The 18,459-nt window shown below is 45.1% G+C and overlaps 1 protein-coding gene across 8 annotated transcripts in view; it reads right to left on the bottom strand.

The window, feature by feature from the left end:
- Window positions 1-18,459, bottom strand: part of RALY (RALY heterogeneous nuclear ribonucleoprotein) — a 76,889-nt gene that overhangs the window by 8,906 nt on the left and 49,524 nt on the right. The window contains exon 1 of one of the 8 annotated variants that reach the window (XM_045981023.1): window positions 7,489-7,623. The exons of 6 other annotated variants lie outside the window; for them this stretch is intronic. In XM_045981023.1, coding sequence (XP_045836979.1) covers window positions 7,489-7,575 — 87 coding nt within the window. In that variant the 5' untranslated portion in view covers window positions 7,576-7,623. Of the gene's footprint in view, window positions 1-7,488; window positions 7,624-18,459 lie in introns of those variants that run through there. One more of the 8 variants, XM_045981025.1, reaches the window with a different exon arrangement.

The following is an 18,459-nucleotide window of genomic DNA, read 5'->3' as shown; positions in this document are numbered from 1 at the left end:
TACTACAGAAGGTGCTAAAGACCCCAAGCAGTACTATAAAAACTCTCATCAGCCTAAGCTAACCATAAACACGTGCCTACTAACCTGATCTTTTTGGGCAGAGGGAGCTTCTTTTCAGAGAATAGAGCATAGTACAAGCTGGGAAAGCCGTATTTATTGCTCCACTAGGATAAGAGACCTTTTCTTTGATCTTTCCTGCCTAGAAGCTGGCATGTTCTGACCAGCAGATGGCACTGACTGCAAGGAAACCACAGGCTGGCCCTGAGAAGAATTCTGAAGAAACCTATTCCTATGGTGGGCTTGCAGTAACTCCACAGATATACTAGGGTCACATGTGCACCATCCTAGGTAAAAGACAGGGGCTGAGAGGGCACCGCTATTGATGAAAGGGTTGGTGCCAGCCTTGGAAAGGGCCTGGAAGGGACAGACTCTTTTTTTGTTACTCAGTATACTTCTGCATCCAATCACCATTTATTAAGCAGTGAAGAACACAAAAGACCTCACCCATGAAAACACTTAATACTTACTGTCCATGTGCAGTAGAAAATGCTCAATGTATGTGGGTTCCCCTGGGGACCCCATTGCTCAGTCCTCTCTAATAATCCCTCTCCTACTTGGATGACAAGGCATTCCAATGTTAACTCCTTGTCCACCCATGGATACACACAGAAGTTTGAGGGGCTCCTCCATGGCCATCAGATAACTCTCCTGGCTGGTTCAGCTCAGAGCCATGAAATTTTGGCTCAGGGGAGGTGTCACCTACTCTGGCTGGAAGGAACCAACCACTGGTCTGGGGTGTAGACCAAGATAAAGAAGGAGATGGTGGTTTAGACCTGTTGGTGACTACTCCCTCTGCACTGATCTGGCAGGGACATGACAGGTGCTAGGTTCCCCAAGACCTCTGTCAGGAGCCTCTAATACCACCAAGCTGTAAGCATTTGTTAAACACCTGTGTTAGTGATACAGCAGGATCAGCACTCACTCTTTGGCTGGCGAGTAAAGTTCAGGTTTGGCCATACTCCATTTTTTTCTCTTGTCACCTGGGGTTTGGGACCATGTACAGAAAAGTACTTTGCAAATGGTTAAAGCTCTTTATAGAATCTAATAATTGACTAGCTGAACTTCTCTGTTCTAGTAACACGGCCACCAGTAAGGTGGATTCTAAATGAGGGTCAAAATTAGACTGGAGCATTCTGAACAATGCCAAGAAAAGGCAGCCAGAAGCCATGTCACACAAAGGCTAGGAGAGACTATGCCTGTGGCCATTCTGGGTGAGGCATCTGCAGGACCAAAAAGAAATGCCCTCCCAAAGCATGCTCCAGGAACCAATCCCTCCCTATCTAATCAGCCCTCTATCTGCTTTCAAAGGCAGTCTCCAAGGGCTGTGTGTGCTGCTATTATGCATACTTCCTAAGCCCAAAAGGACAGCTGTCTGTGGGGATATGAAAAACCTTCTGTGTTTAAACATGTTTATGAGGTTCCTGCAAGTGAGGGATCAAGTTGGGGGTAGGAAATGAAGAGCATGCCCAGACTAGCTCTTCCGGAACTGCTAGGTTCAGGTACAGAATCCCAAAGAGTCAAGAATTCTAAATTCAGACATGGTCTTCCAGATTGTTATGAACCTTAAAATCTGTTAGCTTCAAATATTTAGACATATAGTATGTAAGTCTCCATCAGTACTCTTTGTTCTGCCCTGCAACTGTTAGAGGCAAGTCTAATGAAGCCTGGGACACACACAGTAAGTGCCCAGTAAATATTAGCAAGAAAGCAGTAACAACAGTGTCCCAGGGGCATAGCCCTACCTAAAGGCGGGGTGGTGCACACACCACTGGGGTGGGAGGTCCCAGGCATCTCGCTAAAAGAGTAGAGTCTGACCCAAAAACCCCCAATTCAATCTTCTCCACACAATTCTTTCTTGGTTTTCCCAGGCTTCCCCCTAGCTTAAGAGTAGGAATCCTAGAAAATATTGACATCCTATTCAGCAGCAGCAGCGTGATTTGATAAGCTATTTCCCCATGGGCCAAGCTCTGCCTCACAGATTAGCTGTGTAATTGAGAGAAGGTGTCTACAGCCCCTAGAGGCCCCATGCTTAGCACTGAGCCAAGAAAAGGTGGGTAGAGAGACTCTTCTTGATGGTGGTGGAGAGAGGAAGAAAGAACCAGACTAATGTCCAGAGACTTCTGCGAACAAGGAGTTTATAGGCCCTCACTCTGAGAACAGAGGGGAATGGACTTGGCCACAATGCCCCAGCCCATGAGTAGCAGGGTCAAGAATCCCACTGTTCCTTTAAGTCTAGGGTTCTTATATTCCATTTCTTCTTTTGGGAGGGTGAGAGACAACCCTCAGGACAGTAAGGGGCTGGGAGGGGGCAATCCAGATATGCTATTTTTTTTTTTGAAGATTTTACTTATTTGACACAGAGAGAGCGAGGTCACAAGGAGGCAGAGAGGGGGAAGCAGGCTCCCCGCCAAGCAGAGAGTCCAATGCGGGGCTTGATCCCAGGACCCCAAGACCATGACCCAAGCCGAAGACAGCGCTTAAGCCACTCCACCCAGGCACCCCCAGATATGCTATTTTTAAGGAAAACTAGGGACTGGCTCCCAAGTATGTGTCTTTACCTGCTGGAGAAACAATTGCTGCATAAAAGCTGGGCCCTTAAGCTAATTAAACCCCACCAGAGATGCAGGCTTTGAAATGCAATTTACAGGGAGAAGGGATGGGCTCACTTCTCCAAGCTAATAAGAAACAGAGGAAATCTGGCAAAAACAAATCGTTTTTCTCAGCTGAAACATTTTAGATGGAAGCTATGTTTTAGAAACCAAGAGCCAGCCTGAACATGTGGTAAAGTGACAAGGCTTTCTAAAGGTAGAAAAACCCTGACCACCCCTGACCTCTGGGTAAATGAGACCCCCCAGGGAACCATCAAGGTAAGAAGAGCCTCTAATTACTCAGTGTCAGACTTTACATATCCAACCTTATCTAATACTCACAATAGCCCTGTGAGGAAGTATTTTAAATACAGGAAGGAAGACTCAGATAGGCCAAATAATGGGTTAATACAGCAAAGCCAGAACTGGAACCCAGGTCTGTTTGACTTTGACCATAGCGCCTATTTGAATGAGATGCCTTGGGTACTGATTGCCAAGGTGAGAGAATACCGTGAGTAAACGACAGCCTCTCCTTGGTCCTCATCCCTTTCCCTTTCTACTACAACATCTCATGTCTGCACAGGATTTTATTTATTTGACAGAGAGACAGATCACAAGTAGGCAGAGGCAGGGGGAAAGAGAGGAGGAAGCAGGACCCCGGCTGCGCAGAGAGCCCAATGAGGGGCTCAATTCCAGGACCCTGAGATCATGACCTGAGCCGAAGGAAGAGGCTTAACCCACTGAGCTACCCAGGAGCCCTTGCACAGGATTTTCGTGAACAAAACCAGTTTATATTCTTGATCCAGACACTGTCAGTCTCATCTAATAGATGAAAAGCTGAGGGATCAGCAAGGTAAATAAATGACTTACTTCAGGCTATCCAACCTAGTAAAGGGAGTAGCTAAGGGACTTAAATCCAGGCTTCTACACACCATTTCAGCAACTGTCCCAAGCCTCTGGCTCTGCCATGTCAATCCTTACACCCTCCCAGTTCTGGCTATCAGGTTCAAGTCTAGTCTTCAGCATGACCTCTGAGGCATTTAGCCGTCAGAATGCCCACTGCCCCAACTCTGTATTTCCTCCCTGACACTGGATCTCTTCTTCTTAAAAACACCAATTTCAAAAGAAGAGCAGCTGCTCTTGGTCCTGATGCCCCCCAGTGACTATTTAAAGCCTCTGTCTAGGCCCGTCTGCTCAAAACCTCTGGCCTTATTCTCTAATGTGCAGATGAGGATCACACGAGCTTGTGGCCGGACCTCTGCCCTTAGTTAACTCTGGAGATATTGCGTGGTTTGAAGGAAAATAAATACCAGTGATGGTGAGGCTATTTCTGGAGAAAGCCAAGCAATTAGACTGATCAGTGCCCAGGGCCTCCTTGGTCCAGGGGCTCCTGGTTAACAGGCGGCCAAGGATGACAGAACATCTATTAATCTCATTAAACTCACCAGGCCCCAGCTCATTAGCATTGCCCAAATGATCATTACTGGCCAGACAGGACTAATTTCCCAAGGAACGCTCTTTAGTTCCTGACAATTCCCACTTCCCTGAGAAACCCTAGCCCCCAATATGTGAATAGTCGGGGGGGAGTGGGGGGGAGCGTAGGGGTGAGCGGTCCAGGCTACAGGTTCAGCAGGCCTGGCCTGAGCTCTGATGTGTGACCTGCAACAAGTCACACCATTTCTCTGAGCCTTATCATGCTTCTTCTGAAAACAGGAATAATCTTTGTCCTGATTACCTTTCAGATTGGATATAAAATCAAATAGGCTAATCAATATGAAAGTGCTCTGTTGCATCTGTAACATACTCTAAAAGGATAGAGGAATGTAGTTATTATTACCCAATTCCTACCCCTTCAGTCAGTCAACAAATATCTCCTAAGTATTTCCCCTGTGCTGGCACTGTGGAGAAGCTGGGAAAGAGTACTCACAGGCTTTGTCTTCTACTTCCTGGAAAGTGGGCTTTCCACTTTCCAGGAACCTGTTTCTTAACTGTTTCCTAACAACAAAGGGGGAAATGCACCTGAAACAGTAGAAAATAGGAGATGTAAACTTGGGACATGTCTCTTAAACTAAGTCTCAGATTCTTCAATTGCAAAATGGGAATTATACCAATGCCCACGATTAGGATTAGAGATAATGGGTATAAAGTGCCTGATACAATGGCCGGGACCAGTAGGTATTTACATAAGAAACTCAAGTGCCCTGGGCCCTGTGAAAACTCTAGATCATTCATATTCCAGCCCTATGTTCTTTATCCTAATCATCTTCCAGTGCTCCATACTCTGCCTGAGAATAGGGGAGTCAGGGGTAGAGGACCTACACACACTCTCTCCCTTGTCCTAGTGTCTGGAACCAAATCTAGAAATTTCATAAAGGTGCCCCCAACCCATGCCTGATTTGACAGGCACTACTCTAAGGAGCTGGGCGGGGTGTCAGGCTTTCTCAGCCAGGGACTCACTCCTCAGCTGTACCATGAGATTTCTATTCCCATACTGTATCATTGGTATCAGCATCTGATAGGCACTGAGGGGAGACCCCAAAGCAGAGGCAAGGCTGGGGCCTCAGTCACCTTTCCCCACAGAGTACCTGGGTATATATCCTATCTTCCCTCTATCTTGCACCTTAACTCTACCCGATTGTAGCCTCAGGCTGAGGCTTAGTTAATTAACACTGGTGACAAGCAGCCCTTCTAGCTATGGAGGAAGAGGCAGCAAGGACTGAGTAAGTACAATCCTGTGCCTTCAACCCCCCATACTAAATTACAGTTAGGGACCCAAAAACAATTGTCAACCTCTTTTTGTCAAAGGAAGTCATCCAAACACTACCCACCCATTCAATCATAATTATAGCTATCCAAATATTCACTGGGCCAACTCATTCATCCAGCAACTGGTCGGGTACCTGATCTCAAGAACTCCCAGTACATCAAGGGGGACATCCACCAGGACCACAAAGTACATGTGCCCTGGGCTCTGGAATCCACTGCCCCAGAAGCCGCCGGTCCAGGATACCAGAGAATGGGAAGGAGCACTAGAAGGCTCCACAAAAAGGGACTATGTTTAAGGTGCATTCCAACTGGGTGGTGATGTGGGGAGAGGCTATGCCTAACAGGAGAACTGTGTGTGGTAACAGTGTACAAAACATGCCCCTTTCTCCTTTCTGCTCCCTGCTCTGCCCTCCCTCCTGCAAGTATATGCAGGGTAGGGCTGGAAATAAATGTCTGAAGTAAGAGATTTCTTCAGTGCTGCCTCTTCCTTGATAGCTGCATACTAATTCCTGTCTTGAGGAAGAACAAAAAGGGAATACACAATTCAATATGCAGCAGCTTTATACTAGGCACTGTGCTGGAAGTTTTATAGGCATAAATCTCTCATAATCCTGACCACAACCCAATCATTCTTCAGATGAAGAAACTGAAGCTCAGAGAGAGCTTAAATAATTTGTCCAGAGTTAAGTGGCATGATTAGGAATGAAAAGACCCTAAAGTTTATCTGGTTCTAAAGCCTGTGCTCTTCCTACTCCATTAGATTGCCCCCACTGACCTGCCCTCTTCCCACAGGAAGACTGAACTGGCTTTACTGCCACTGGGCTACATGACCTCGGGCTCTGGAGCACTTGACCACAAAGGGCCCTTTCAGGGCTAACCATGTGACTGTGATAATCATTACCAACACTTGCTGAGCACTTTTCTTCTGCTGTGGGGTAGGTGATGGTGTGTATTGTGCTCATTTCACAGATGAGGAGCCTAAGGGTCAGAACTTTGTCTTACACAAGCCAGGAAATGGCAGAGCTGCAGATCAGTCTTTTTGAGACCAGGGCTGGTGCTCTAACCTTGGCCAAAAATGGCTTCCATGCTAAGCATACCCTGTACCTGCCAGAAGGTCAGCTTTTAACACCTTCTGATCCTTTGGGCATAAATGCATGGGGTCTTGCTGAGGGCATACTCTCACGTCCAAGAGCCAGTAAGCACTTGCTGTGAGCTTAGAGAATGGTCCCCCGCCCCCTTCCTACTGCTTAAGGGGCCGGCTCCTCACAGTGATAATGTGGCAAGATTAGTCACTGCTTGCTGTTGGTTGATTATAGCTATTCTTTTCTGTAAATGAAGTTTAAAAGTCATCAAAGGGTCTGTCAGCTGTGACTTATGAGCCTCTTTCCCGCAGGGAAGTCAGGCAGTGACAAATGCCCCTCTCGTTCTGCCATCCATTATGAGTCGGAAGGTGCCATGTTCCAATTACTGGAGATCCCGGTGGAGCTCATGGAAAACCCTGTTCCAAGCTGCGGCCATTATTCAGGCCTGGCAGCGCTGCCAGCAGGGTTACCCTCGGCCCAGGCCCCACTGAGTAAGAATGGAGAAGAGCACGTTTCTGATTTTGTGAGCCAGCCCTTACTATCCCTCACTTGTGTTATTGCCAGTGGGTTTATCCTAGACATATTTCACAAACAAGTAAAAACATGGGTACCATGTGGGTGGTCTCAAATCACCCAGGATCAAGAATGCCCAGACAAACAGACACGAGGAAATAAGGTCATGCTGCCAGGTAGAGAAGGTGGGGAATACAAGGATGCTCAGGAGGGACAGAAGAGAAGATACGTAGGGTGTTCAAAGAAAGGAGTGACTGAAGGGGCCCTTTCAGATCATGTAGTGTGATCAACTACCTCACTTCTCAATACTCGTTATATGCCAAGCCCTGTCCAGCAAATGCTGAGGGACCAAAGATGAATGAAACAGAGTCTCTGCTACTGAAGGTGGATAAGATAATTCAGGTCTAAAGAAGTGACTTGCCCGAGGTCACAAAAATAAGTTAGGGTCAGGGATGGAATGAGAAAAGTAGTCTCCAGACCTCTTGTGAAATAGAGAAAGTGGTGACAGCGAGCCTGGTGTGGAGACGGGGAACCTTCTTGTGCGCCAGGCTCTTCATGCAGAACATGGCACAACCGTTCCGAGTGTTAGCTCCTGAGGCACCTGGCCAGCTTGGTCAGAGGAGCATGTGACTCCCGATCCTGGGGTTGTTTCAGCCCCCTGTGGGGTGTAGAGATTACTTAAATTAAAAAAAAAAACAAACTTAGAAAAGAATGAGTGCCAGCTCCTATCCCAGTCCCATCTACACACTTCCTAGAGGTTTGACTTCTGGCAAGCCCCTGAGCTTAACCAAGTCTCAGAAAAATGGGGATTTAGAGTTGTGGTGATGATTAAACAGGATAATACAAGTTACAATGACAGGCACATATTAAGTATCCCAAAATGTTCTTTATCATCAAGTAATTCCTGAAACAACTCTTTGAGGTAGGCATTATTCATCTCATTTTATGGACAAGAAGACTGAAGCTCTTTTTCACTTTGTCACACTAAATAAGCCAGTGCTTCTCTAAGCTACATGTGGTGAAGAACCACTTTGTTTGTTTTGCTTTTTATACTTCCAATCCATTACAGACAAACACATTTGTAAAATACAATAAAAATGTCAAATTATTGGTTTCTGGGCACTTACTCTCAATTTCTAGACTTACCATGACCCCCAACAGCTGCAGACTCGCATCCATTTAGTGTGCTATACTCTAGAAGCACAGCGCTAAGCAACTCTTATTACCCACCCCCATCAACCTCTATGAAAATCAAAGAAAGAACCGGTTATTTTATTTCATTTCTTTCAAGTCCTTTTAGCCCAATTCTTTTAGACTTTGGTGTTAGACCGATTCACAAAACGATCCTAATCTTTTTCCTTTTTGCTTCTTTCAAGAAAGAGAGAACAGGGTAAGCAGGTCAAGGATAGTAAGTTCAAGGACTTACCACTGAACACTTCAGGAGGTGATTTATCTTGGTCATCTACTCTAGGTCATGCTATATCCTGCAAGGGAAGATGATCTAGGCTGTCTGAGAATGCCACAACCTTCCTGAAGCCTGGGGATCTGAGAGAAGAGTATATTCCTGAAGAGGCTGGTACTTCTGGAGCTTCTCTCCCTGATACTAGATGACACTAGGAAACTAGCCAGGAAGGGGAGGCATGTTGTACCTTTCAGTCTTATTATCATGGCAGCTACAGAGCAGTCTTCCCTACCCTAGGGAGCTTCTTTAAAATAAGATGGAAAGATTCATTCTCCCAATTCCGCCATATACCCAAGAGTATGACTGGCTAAAGCAGGTAAGCAGCCAAGACACCATGGTTCATCACCGTACAAAACTTTCTGTTCCAAGCCTATGTCGTGCTATCTTTCAGCATAAACCAAAGTAGAGTGGATCACAGGATGTGGTGTAGAGAGGAGTATTAACCTGCTGCTGTGAGAAGGGGTCTGTCACCGAGAAGGGGCCTGTCACCAAGCAGGAGCCAAAACCTGCATGTTTATTCCCACATAAGAAGCCATGTGATCTGGTCAAGAGAGCAGCCTCTGAGGCCCAAACACCTTCATTCTGGCATTGAACTAGCTGTGTGACATGACCTTTGGGTAGCGTCTTAAGTTCTTAATGCTTCAGTTATCTCATCTGTAAAATGGGGGCAGCAATAAGTATCTCTGGGGTTGCTGAAGGGTAAAATTTAATGTGCTAAGAACAGTGTCAGGGACATTACAAAGTATGCAAATATTAGCTACTGCTGCCACTCTTGTTATTGCTGGAACCTGCAAGAACTCTTCCTTGTGAATATTAAAGGCAAGGTGGTGGATTCTGTTCACCCAGAACAGAACTGTGATGAAGAACACTAACACTGTAGATACAATAATCTCTTTAGGTGTGTCACCAAAACGCTAGTATTTGGAAACGTGTCTTGAACTTAAAAGGAATTATAGGAGTAGGCACTCATTAAGTGCTGTGTGAGGGGCACTTGGGTGGCAGAGTTGGTTAAGCATCAGACTCTGATATTGGCTAAGGTCATGATCTTGGGGTCTTGGGATCAAGTCCCAAGTCAGGCTCTGTGCTCAGTGTGGTCTGCTTGAGATTCTCTCCCACTTCCTCTGCCCCTCCCATTCATGCTCTCTCTTGCTCTCAAATAAATCTTAAAAAAAAAAAAAAAGGTGTTGTATGAATAAATGAGTAAAGCACCATCCCTCCCACCCCCACTCCCTGCAAGAGAATACAACTTGAGAAGTGGGTCAGGAAGAGGCCCCTCCTTAAGTAAAGATTTCAAAAGGCCTCTCTGTACCTTAAGGACCCAGAAGGCTGGTTAAGTTTCTCTTCTGGGCAACAGAGCCCCAGGGCCTGATAGTGCAAGAAACCTCTACTCGTTGCTCATTGTTCTAGGTCTCTAATGTAACCTCCACATCCTGTGGCTACTCTATTCTGAATGAGGCTGCAGAAGGCTGTGCCATGGTAGTGCATGTATATTATCCCCTTTTCCAGCCTACCTCAGAAGTAGTAAGGGATATGAGGAACATAGAGAGGGAGGGCTAACACCTCTCAAGACAGGGCCTGCAATAAGTTAAAACAGCAATAGGGGATTACCAACTTTGGATTTCTGTTTGCCTGTGCAGCCCTGGGTCCTGAATTCCACCTCTACTAGCTGTGTGAACTTGGGAAGGCAGTTCACCTCTCTGAGGTTCAAGGTTCCCCATATGCAAAATGGGATAAAAATCCCTGCTCTACACACTTGCAATGCAGGCTGTTGTGAGGGTCAACAGAGATAACATATAATGGATAAAGAAGAATGTTCAGGGGCGCCTGGGTGGCTAAGTGGGTTAAGCCTCTGCCTTCGGCTCAGGTCATGATCTCAGGGTCCTGGGATCGAGCCCCACATCAGGCTCTCTGCTCAGCAGGGAGCCTGCTTCCCCCCCCCTCTCTGCCTGCCTCTCTGCCTACTTGTGATCTCTGTCAAATAAATAAAAAAAAATTTAAAAAAAATGTGAGAGGGAAAACATTTAGGAAAGAGGAACATGAGCAAAGCTGTGGTAGCTAAACAGAGTTTCCATATGCAGGGAACAATAATTTGTACTGTGGTTTGGCTGGAATGCAAGGAAAGCAGAGGGCCTGGCAGAGGCCAGGTTAGAAACGGCCTTGCAGGCCCCGGAAGAACCCAGACTTCAGGAAGCCACCACCCACTCCTATGTCACACGCAGGACAGTGTTCAGTTAAGGAGGCACTCCTGAGTCCCTACAGCTCTTGAGAGTCTGAGCCACGTTAAGTCAACCCCTTGATCATCCCATCAGTGTTGACTCCTTTTTGTCTCATGTATCTCTCTTTTCTCACCAAGCACCATAAAACTTTTGGGGTACTTTTCACATCACCTAGCATATTATTAGATACATGGCAGGAACTCCAATAATGATCATGGATCGATTAATTAGAGGTACCTCATGCAATAATACACACAACTCATAGTGCCCTTGCTGCCCTGGCACAGCCCCTGCCAACCTCAGCAGATGCTCGGTCACTGCCTCTCTTGGCAGATGTCCTGCCTCAGAAAGCTACCTCCCCCTTCTTGCTCATTCTACCAAATAAAAAAAAAAAATGTGCCCGGGTATAAGAAGCTATAAAGTCTGTGATAACTAAGGAGCACACAGGGTGGCCAGGGGGAGGCCTGAGGGACATAAATCCTTCCCCATTGTACATTCCTCAAGCCAAGGACTCCCTGAGCTCTGCTGGCAGTTTTGGAACACCATCTCCCCCCTCTCCCACCCCCCGCCATAAAAAATAAAATAGGTTTTTCCAATTGAGCATGTTAAAAGTCTCCTTTGAGCAGCTGCTGACCTTTCTCTAAGGTATTACCTACTTTCTACATTAATAACAGCTGCTTTAATGAAGACAAGGATATTAATAGGATGATTATTTCAACAATTAATATAATAGTCATTCTTACCCTGCTAGTTGTGGTATGAGCCATGGGCAGTGGGATCTGAGGTGCTAACATCCATCTTACAAAACTGTATTAAAATGGTCTGTTTCTGTGTTATCTCCTCTCCTACACTGACTGTGAATTACTGATGGCAAGGACCACACTCTTTCATTTCCGCATCTCCTCTGCCTTTCAGGATAGGCCCTGGCCCAGAGTGGGAGCTCAGGCAGTATCTGCTGAAGTGAACTCCATGTACCACTACCCCTGCCACCCCCATCGTCCATGCCTCTTAAAGAAGCAGGCTGTACAGAGAACGCAGCCAAAAGAGTCGGGAGAAAGAGAAAGGTGGCCTTTCTGTAAGGGCCTAATCCACCCCAGCCTTTAGAAAAGTTTGTTATATAATGTAATAAATGATCGTTATGATATATTAATTGATTATGTGACAGATGCACTGCTAAGTATTTTACTTCTCATTTTTACAAGTCTTTGAGGTAAGAATTATAGGAAGGTCACAAGAACCCTTTCTGAGGCCCTTCGAAAGAATGACTTTGTGGAGTTAGACGACCTCGGCTCACATCCTAGCTTTGCCATATGATCCTAGATAAATGACTTAACCTCTCTGGGTCTTAATTTTCTCATTTATAAATGGAAATAATATTACAGTATCTTCCCCAAAAGGTTGTTGTCAGAATTCAATGAGATCATGCACCAACAAGTTCAGCATTCAGGAATTTCCTAAATTAAAGTACTATTGGCCCCACTGTTCCAAATATCATACTCTTCTTGTTGAGTAAGTTTAAGAAAAAGATTGCTTCATTGGTAAAACAGGACCAGAGCCAATTTCTGATTTGGTGACAGAGGCTAGGGCAAGGAGGAGTTTTCTGAGCACAAATCCACTGATGTGATGCCCCTGATGAAAACTCTTCAGAAAAGCCTTTGTTTCCCACCCCCAGGCAGATCCAGCCATTTCCTCCTCTGGAACCCAATATCCTCTACAGATCTCTGCTGCAGCAACGTGTGCTGCACTTTTGTATTCACACGCCTGTCTCTCTCCCGGAGACTCTGAATTCCCTGAAGACAGAGACTCTTCCATTAATCTCAGTGAATTTCTGCTAATAAGGAGGTGAAAGAATCCTAGGTGAATGCTGTTTCGGTAAATGGTTTCCTAGTGCTCCTGACAGGGCAAAAGTGAACTGTACAGGGCGCCTGAGTGGTTCAACTGATGAAGCAGCTGTCTTTGGCTCAGACCATAATCCCAGGGTCCTGGGATTGAGTCTCACATCTCACCTCTGGCTGTCTCTTGTCTCTCATGAATAAATAAGTAAAATCTTAAAAAATAAAAAATAAAAGTAAACTGTACAGCTGGTGTTCATGAGATAAGCCCAAATTCCTCACCCACCAGGATGGCAGAAAAACAGGTAAGACAGTGATGGGAGCGAAAACAAGGGAGAGACAGAGCAAGAAGCTAGGGACTGGGGCACCTGGGTGGTTCAGTGGATTAAGCCGCTGCCTTCGGCTCAGGTCATGATCTCAGGGTCCTGGGATCGAGCCCCGCGTCAGGCTCCCTGCGGAGCCTGGAGGAGCTTCCTCCTCTCTCTCTGCCTACCTCTCTGCCTACTTGTGATCTGTCAAATAAATAAAATTAAATTTAAAAAAAAATTGTCTCTCTCCCTTTCCCTCTGTGCCCTGCTCATGCACATACTCTTTCTTTAAAAAAAAAAAAAAAGGAAGCTAGGGACCACTGTGTTCAGCAGACTACAGAGAGCAGAGGCTCTAAAGAGAGGCTGAGAGGTGCCTGGCTGGCTCAGTCAGTAGAGCATCCAACTCTTAATCTCAGGGTCATGAGTCTGAGCCCCACCATTAGGTGCAGAGATTAAGTTTAAAAAGGGGTGGGGGTGGGGAGGTTCAAGCTGCAGCCCAGAGACTGCTGAATCTGGGCTTTCCGTGGGGAAAGATGTGCAAGTTCCTCATCAAGTGAAGAGTAGCAAAGGCTAGAAACCTCCATCCCTGTCACCAATCAACACAGCAAGGGGCACCCAGCCCTCCCTCTCTGAATTATCTGGCAACACTGAGTAAGCCCAACTACTGAGTCCCACCATGCTGGCTTGCTACAAAGAACACTGATCAAAGAGTTTGAAGATGGAAGTTCATTCCTGAGAATATACTAATTTTTCATCTAATAAATACTTCTTGAGTATCTACTATGTCAGACTTGCACTAGGGACCTATATACAACCATGAATATATCACTAATTCGCTGTCAAACCTTAGACAAGTCACTACCCCTTCTGAGTCTAAGCATACTTATACACAGGTAGAAGATAACCTCAGTCACAGAATTGTTTGAGTATCAGATGTGGTCTGAAAAGTCTACTGCACAACTTTGCAAATGCAAAGGCGATGTTTTTAACTAGACTTAACTACAAAGCTTTAGCAAAATGCAAGGATAGTGCCCACTAAATGTCAAGGACAACTCCCTCTGCCACGGTCTAGACAGAAACCTAGCAGCAGATTTCTACCGCTAAATTCTGTGGTGGAGATTGCGATGGAGGACAGAAATTTGGCACATTCTCTTCAAACCCGTCTCGAAATCTTCCCCATAGTTACTGGTGTCCGTGGGCTCATCACTGAGAACTCAAGAACTCAACTGTGAGCCTCTCAAATGAGCCCTTGGATGCAATGGAAATTTCTTAAAGAATAGACTTTAAGGGGCGCCTCGGTGGCTAAGTTGGTTAAGCGACTGCCTTCAGCTCAGGTCATTATTCTGGAGAGTCAGGATCAAGTCCCGCATCAGGCTCCCAGATCCACATCGACTCAGCTTCTCCCTGACCTTCTCCCCTCTGATGCTCCCTCTCACTCTCTCTCTTCCTCAAATAAATAAATAAATAAATATTTAAAAAAAAAAAAAGGAAAGAAAGAACAGACTTTAAAACGTTTTGGATTTGGGGCACCTGGGTGGCTCAGTGGGTTAAAGCCTCTGCCTTCAGCTCAGGTCATGATCCCAGGGTCCTAAGATCAAGCCCCGTGTTGGGCTCTCTGCTCAGCGGGAAGCCTGCTTCCTCCTCTCTCTGCCTGCCTCTCTGCCTACTTGTCATCTCTGTCTGTCAAATACTCTGTTAAAAACTCTTTTTAAAATAAATAAGTAGGGGCGCCTGGGTGGCTCAGTGGGTTAAAGCCTCTGCCTTCAGCTCAGGTCATGATCCCAGGGTCCTGGGATCGAGCCCCGCATCAGGCTCTCTGCTTGGCAGGGAGCCTGCTTCCTCCTCTCTCTCTCTCTCTCTCTGCCTGCCTCTCTCCCTACTTGTGATCTCTATCTGTCAAATAAATAAATAAAATCTTTAAAAAAAAAAATAAAATAAATAAATAAGTAAATAAAATAAAACGTTTGGATTAGAGGAACCTTTCCAGACACTGAGCTAGTGACCCAGCCCCTGGTCCTTCAACTGTTTGGAAACATTTGTTTGCTATTAAGCCTGTTGTTTCCTAATCTTTCTGTTTACGGGGATAAACACATCAAAACCGAAAGCTTTATGCTCTAACAAGACTCTGATTACTGATCTGCAGAATCCTCCATAATTTTATGATTTGTTGGCCAGAAGAGGAAGAATGGTGGACTACAAATAGCAGTGTGGCCCAAGAGGGAGTCAGGCATCCTGAACTTGATTCCACTGTGGAGTGGCTGTGGAAGCTTGGTTATAGACCTCAATTACCTCAGCCAGAAAACAGGAATTAGCTCAGTGATGCATGAACTCTTCAATGGAAGAGCAGTGTTCCTCACAAATGGGGCTCCGAGGTCAAATACAAATAGGACAGCTGGTGTACTCCATCTCCCCCCAACACACCGCTCTGCCAAGTCCCATGCACACTAGGACTCTAAGAAGTCAGCAGGAAAGAAATGTGCTTTGCCTTTTTTGGTCTGACTTCTCCCAGCTTATTAACATCTCCTCTGAGAAAGACACACTAGGACAGACCTCTGGTATCTCTATCCACTCTAACCCACTATGGTTTGTATCAGAGGTACTTAGCCAGTATGCCCCAGCACCCCTGCTTCCCACTAATTCAGTTCTCTTTCTTAACCCAGTAAGGCACTTAAATGAAACCTTGGTTAATAGAAATGTATGACACATAGCTCATTTTGCTGTAAAGAAGAGTACCAATTTTCAAAAACTCGGAATACAAGAACTTAAAACACTGAGATGGAAAACCTACAGTTACTGAGCTTCTAGTACTTGTTCTATACACTCTTGGCATTTTTTTCATTCATTACACCATTTAATCCTTAGATAACCATAAGACATAAATACTGTTATCCTATTACAGAGAAGGAAATGGAAGACTAGAGAGGCTAAGTAACCTGCCTGGTTATGCAGCTAGCAAATGGTGAGCACCAGATTTCAAACCCAGCACTAATGGTCTCTCAAGTCTTCGTTCTGTTTAGTGACTATCAGTCACTAACAGACTGTTAGTGACTGATAGTCACTAACCTTCCCTGGTCTCAACTATCAAGTGGGAATGGTAATCCTTGCACTGCTTCCCTCACAGAGTTTCTCTCAGACTCAAAGGCAGTAACATGCATGAAAGAGTTCTGTAATGTATAAAGACATGAATCTGAGGGGCACTTGAAACGCTGTGAATAAATGTTGGTATTTCCCTCCATGATCTGTAAGGTACCTGAGGTTATTATATGCTTTCCATCACGGAAGTCAACCGCCCTAATCCCAGTCACTCACCACTCCACAGTGCTCCTTAGAATTTTCCAGTTAAGATTTTGGATAAAGAAATAATAATAAAATTTAAAAATAAAAAATAAATCAAGACTTCAGATAAATAGGAAACATGTTATTTCTCAGTAATGACTACGATTTAGTGTTTGTCAAAGTCACATCAAGCAGCGAATCTGCTTAAGGAGTTAGTAGTAAAGGCAGCAGCGTAGGTAGGAGCCTGGTAGGAGGCCTATGGACAGAGGAGATGCCAGAATAGCTGTGGGACAAGACCATTCAACCTCATTTTAGGACATTCTGGAGGAAAAATAGGTCCAAAGGGTCATTTGGGACAGCAGGTCCTACAAGTCTTTGTATGAAATATATCCAGGAGGGGCGCCTGGGTGGCTCAGTGGTTTAAGCCGCTGCCTTCGGCTCAGGTCATGATCTCAGGGTCCTGGGCTCGAGTCCCGCATCCGGCTCTCTGCTCAGCAGGGAGCCTGCTTCCCTCTCACTCTCTCTGCCTGCCTCTCTGCCTACTTGTGATCTCTATCAAATAAATAAAATCTTTAAAAAAAAAAAAATATATATATATATATATATCCAGGAGACCAACAAGTATGTGTGTGTATGGGAGAGGGAGGTGGTGGGGTGAAGGGAGATGTGAGCTTCACTTTGTTCTGGGATAGAAAACTACCTTGGGCAGGAGCCTAGGGACACAAACAGCTGTATATGGATGTAGGGCTCTCAACTCATCCTCTAGCCCTGCCTGGGATCACACCCTCATGATCCACACTGCTATGGCTATCTGCTCCCTCCACCTTCTGGTGGACTAAGGCCAAAACCAATAGCAAAGCATTCTTGGCACTGGGCCCTGGCTGGGGACAGAGAAATAAATAACAGAAGTCCCTGCTCTTAAGGAAAGCACTGGACCAAGATGTTTTGAGCCTAACCAGAGGCTCCCCTGTATAGTAAAGTCTCTGGCTCATGGGGTATATTCAAGAATTAAAAGAAATGGGGCCCCTGGGTGGCTCAGTTGTGAAGCATCTGCCTTCAGTTCAGGTCATGATCCCGGGGTCCTGGGATCAAGCCGCACATCGGGCTCCCTGCTTGGTGGGAAGCCTGCTTCTCCCTCTCCCACTTCCCCTGCTTTTGTTCCCACTCTTGCTGTCTGTCAAGTAAGTAAATAAAAATCTTTAAAAAAATAAAATAAAAGAATTGTATGAAATGAATCAAAGGAGCCTACCTTCTATAATTTAAGAGTACCTGTTTGGTGTCAGGAGCCCTGGATTCCAGTCCTCGTTCTAGCCTGAATAATTCAGTAAACTCTTAACTCCTGTGGCCCTCAGTTTACCCATCCGTACAGCAGGCTCTGTCTACCCCCATAAGATGGTATGTGTAGCTAATTAGATAATGGTTGAGACACACGCTGTAAATGGCATGACATGGAATAGCAGATACTGACACTGGGAAATAAGGTCTTAAAAATTCAGAGCCCAATCTGGAGAAGATTTGAAATAAGCTCCCTTTCTTTCTCCCCAACCAACTTAGTCTGCCTTTCTCACAGTGGAGATGTTCTTTGCATTTCTTGTGATGGAAGAGGGAAATGTGCTACACAAATAGGGGATAGAAAGGTTGCCATCTTTCTCCTTTCAAAAGTTTATTCAGATTTATTGTAATAATAATAATAAATTGTTTATTAATATTCATAATTCATAATCCTAGCTTTTGTTAAACAAAAGCTGTGAAACCATGAATAGGCCTTAATATCTGTTTTAGTTTCCTCATCTGTAAATTAGGGGGAAGTTTCCAAAGTGATGATTATAGTTAAGATTAATTAATTAATGGTGGAAAAGTATTTTGTAACCCACAAACTGCCACACAAATGCCAGTTATTACAAAGCTGTCTTCCCATCAGCTCATGAGCCACCCAGAACAGTGGTTATCACCGCTTGACAGGTGAGATAATCAAAGCCCAGAGAAAATACTGACAGTAACATTCAGCTCTACTCCAGCTTCCTGCAGCAAAGGAATAAATTCTTTTGATTTATTATAATAATATTGTATTATTATAATAAATTCCTTTGATTTATTATAGGAGTTGTTTATTAGTCTGTTTGCCTCAATAAACTGACATATCTCTGAGACAGGGGACTACAACCATCTTATGCACTTTCGTACCTCGATGATCAGCATGGCACACCTAAAAGATGGTAAATGTTGCCTTAAAGATGACCAACACTGGTAGCAGAAACACGTCCAGAACCCAGGATGCCTAATCTACGGTTCTTTTAACCAAAGAGAAAGTGGCCTAAACCTCACAGATTTGACTCAACAACTCCTCCCATTCTAG

This window comes from Meles meles, chromosome 16 (assembly GCF_922984935.1).
Source record: "Meles meles chromosome 16, mMelMel3.1 paternal haplotype, whole genome shotgun sequence".
Taxonomy (NCBI): Eukaryota; Metazoa; Chordata; class Mammalia; order Carnivora; family Mustelidae; genus Meles; species Meles meles.
Note: the sequence above shows the minus strand (reverse complement) of the source record. Positions and strands in the feature narration are given on the sequence as shown.